The sequence below is a fragment of the Sciurus vulgaris genome (assembly GCF_902686455.1).
Source record: "Sciurus vulgaris genome assembly, chromosome: 2".
Lineage (NCBI taxonomy): Eukaryota > Metazoa > Chordata > Mammalia > Rodentia > Sciuridae > Sciurus > Sciurus vulgaris.
In genome coordinates this window covers 11,020,888-11,023,798 of record NC_136462.1, presented here as the reverse complement: position 1 = coordinate 11,023,798, position 2,911 = coordinate 11,020,888, and the positions used below count along the sequence as shown (strand labels likewise).

Genomic DNA, 2,911 nt, shown 5'->3' with positions numbered 1-2,911 from the left:
TGGGGCATATGTGACAAAATTACATTCATGACAAACTGGTTTTTTTTTTTTGGTAGTGCTGGGGATTGAACCCAGGGCCTCACATATGCCAGGCAGATGCTCTACCACTGAGCCACAACCCAGCCTGACTCTTCCTTTTTGAAGGTGCTGATGTGGGGGGTGGTGTTGTAGTGAGCAGGGCATTGTGCCTGGTTCAGCTCTGGCCCCGCCTCTTGTTGTGTGGCCATGGGTGAGTTACTTTCCCTCTCTGGGCCTCAGATTTCTTGCCTGTGACATGGGAGAGTAGAAGTGGCAGGCTTCAGTGTCCTGTGCCACAGCTCTGGCCCAGAGCTGGACCGATTAACTAGGAAGCATCTGTGCGTGGCTGCCTGGGCCTGAGCTCTGGGTCACCCAGCCCCCGACTTTCCAGTAAGGTGGCCACCCACTGAGAACAGCCTTTGAAATTGGCCTCCAAACTTCTGGGGAGAGGTGTGCTTTCTGAGTGGGTGCTGCAGCGCCGCAGCACTGTTTCCCCAGCCACAGGGCCCGGGAGGATTGCTGCCCCGTGACCAGCCTGGCACTAGGGTGGGGCAGGGGTGGGTGTGTGGCAACAGCAGTGGCCTGGGGCTCGGGACCCTCCTGGGCCTCCCTTGCCGCTCTGTGGAAGTGCCTCTCTGGGTCTGTAATGCTCTGATTCCAAGTCTGAAACCCGCCTCGGGCCTCCTGCTAGTAGTTGAGAACATAGATAAAATATCTATCAATAGATCAAATCTGTTTGTAAAAGTGGACACTAAGTATGTTCTTTAAAAAAGAAAATTTGGCGTCCATTTATGGAAACGTGGTCCGCTCTGAAGGCACTTGGGAACCCTCCCGGAATCCCCGTGAGGAGGAGATATTTCTGGGGGAGCGCCTTGGCCCCACCCCAGGCAGTGCATGGAGCCATGAGCCTAGACATGGCCCGGGGGTCCCATTGGTGGCCTGGGCCCTGGACCCCTGTGGGGTTGCAGGAGGGACATTCATGGTCCGGTAACCTGGCTGCTCCCAGTCCCCGTGGGATGGGAAGGACGCCCTTCAGGCAGGGCGCGCTCCAAGCCAAGGCCAGACTCTGTGCTGGACCCTCCACCCTGGCCCGGTGTGGCCGCTCCCCTTCAGCTCGGGTTCTAGGAGATGAAACTCAGTCCTGCACAGAGGCCGGGCGACGCCCCCGCAGCTGTCAGGCTGCTGCACGGGGTGTTTCACCCTCCTGGGAAAAGCCCAGCTCGTCCCTTTCTCCCCGAACAGAACACGCCAGCTGGAACCCAAGCCCCTCCTGCGGACTCCGGTCAGGACCTGGGTGGCCCTGCTCCGCGCTCAGCCGCCTGCGCGCCTGCTGCCCTTGTGCTGTGCTTTCTTAGTTCTGTGACTCCTCCCTGGATGTCACGCTGTCCCCTTCGGTTCTCACTGCTCTCACCTCTGCCTTCTCCCACCTGCGCTATTTCCACTCCTCGTCCAAGACGTCAAATCCTCGAGGCTTTAAAACCAGACAAGCATGCTTGTCCCCCTGGGCGTAAAGCAGGAGCCCCTGGGCTCTGAGGGGGGCTGCTCCCCGCTCTGTGCTCACAGCTCAGAGGCCTTCACACCCACACCTGGGTTTGGGGCTGGCTTCCAGGTCAGAGCTTGTCATAAAGCTCTGTGGGCCGATGCAGGCCAAGGCACAGATGCCACCAAGTGCCACTGGAGAAGAACACCGGTAGGGATTTTCCTGACCACAAAGAGCCCTCGTATATGAAATCTGCATATGAAAATCCTGTACATGATTCCCTAGCCACACGCGTACACATCCGGGTATAAATAGACAAGACAGCACTGTATAAAAAGTAAGTTTGTTCCGGAAACCCCGACGCGGGATTCGTGCCGAGGCAGCTCTGTGGTCTCTGGCCTGCCCAGTTCCAGTATCCCCAGCAGGCGACCACAGGAGCCCTGGGACTGCTGGCGGTTGGGAAAGGACGTCACCTGCACACCCGGTGGGCTAGGTGGGCGGAGGGCCGTTATAGCGGAGCATGAGCGCGAAGGAGCGGGCGAAGTTGTTGGCCAGGGTGCAGCTGCGGTCCTCTTCCCCCACCGGCAGCAGGAAGAGCAGGAGCAGGAAGAGCAGGAACAGCCCCTGCAGCGGGAGCGCCACGCAGCACGCCTTCCGCAGGAGCCCGCACGGGGCCCGCCGCCGCCACGTCTGCAGACACAAGACAGAAGCATGGGGACCTGAGGATCAGGACACTTGGGCACAGGGTGGGAGGGGCGCGCGGCTGACCATGCGACCCCTGGCATCTCGGCGCGAGCACCTGTGATAAGGGACTCCTGTGCTTTCCGCCAGGGACAAAGGTCTCGGCAGTTGTCTCGAACCATTCTGGGGAGAAGGAGAAATCTCCGCGGTGGCACAAGGCCCAGCTGGGTGCACTGGTCCCCGCCCGACCACCGTTTGACCTCTCGGTCTTTCAACCCTGCGGTGGCTTAGTAGAAACCAGAGCTGGGCTTCTGGCTTTGGCTCTTCCCAGGCTCTCGCCCGGCCACCCCATGCCCTGAGGCGCTGGGCAGCGTGGCCAGCTGCAGCTCAGATGATTGACACTCCCCAGGGTGCCTGCCGCTCAGTTGGCACCCCCGGGAGGGTGGATGTGCCACCGGCGTTCTCGGCCTATGACAGTGTCAACTTGCCACGGGGCTTCCAGGGCCAGAGCTCGTGGGAGCACGGGAGCTATGCCAGAGGCTCCGGGTCTTGAGCGGGCCGGCCAACTTCCTTAGGCCTCAAGTTCTCATCCAGAACCAGGGCCAGTAACCACGCTGCTTGATACAGCAAGACAGAGAGAGCCTGGCGTGTGGTAGGTCCTCCAAAGCCACAGCCGTCATTGTGCGCCTGGCTCAGATCATCGCCAACTAAAGCATGGCCATGGCCACCGTC

The 2,911-nt window shown here is 60.3% G+C and overlaps 1 protein-coding gene across 2 annotated transcripts in view; it reads right to left on the bottom strand.

Moving 5' to 3' along the window:
• Nucleotides 1-1,823: 1,823 nt before the first annotated feature.
• SYNE3 (spectrin repeat containing nuclear envelope family member 3) overlaps nt 1,824-2,911 on the bottom strand; it is an 86,103-nt gene continuing 85,015 nt past the window's right edge. For both annotated transcript variants that reach the window (XM_079127678.1, XM_079127676.1), the window contains exon 17: nt 1,824-2,188. In XM_079127678.1, coding sequence (XP_078983804.1) covers nt 1,988-2,188 — 201 coding nt within the window. In that variant the 3' untranslated portion in view covers nt 1,824-1,987. The remainder of the gene's footprint in view (nt 2,189-2,911) is intronic.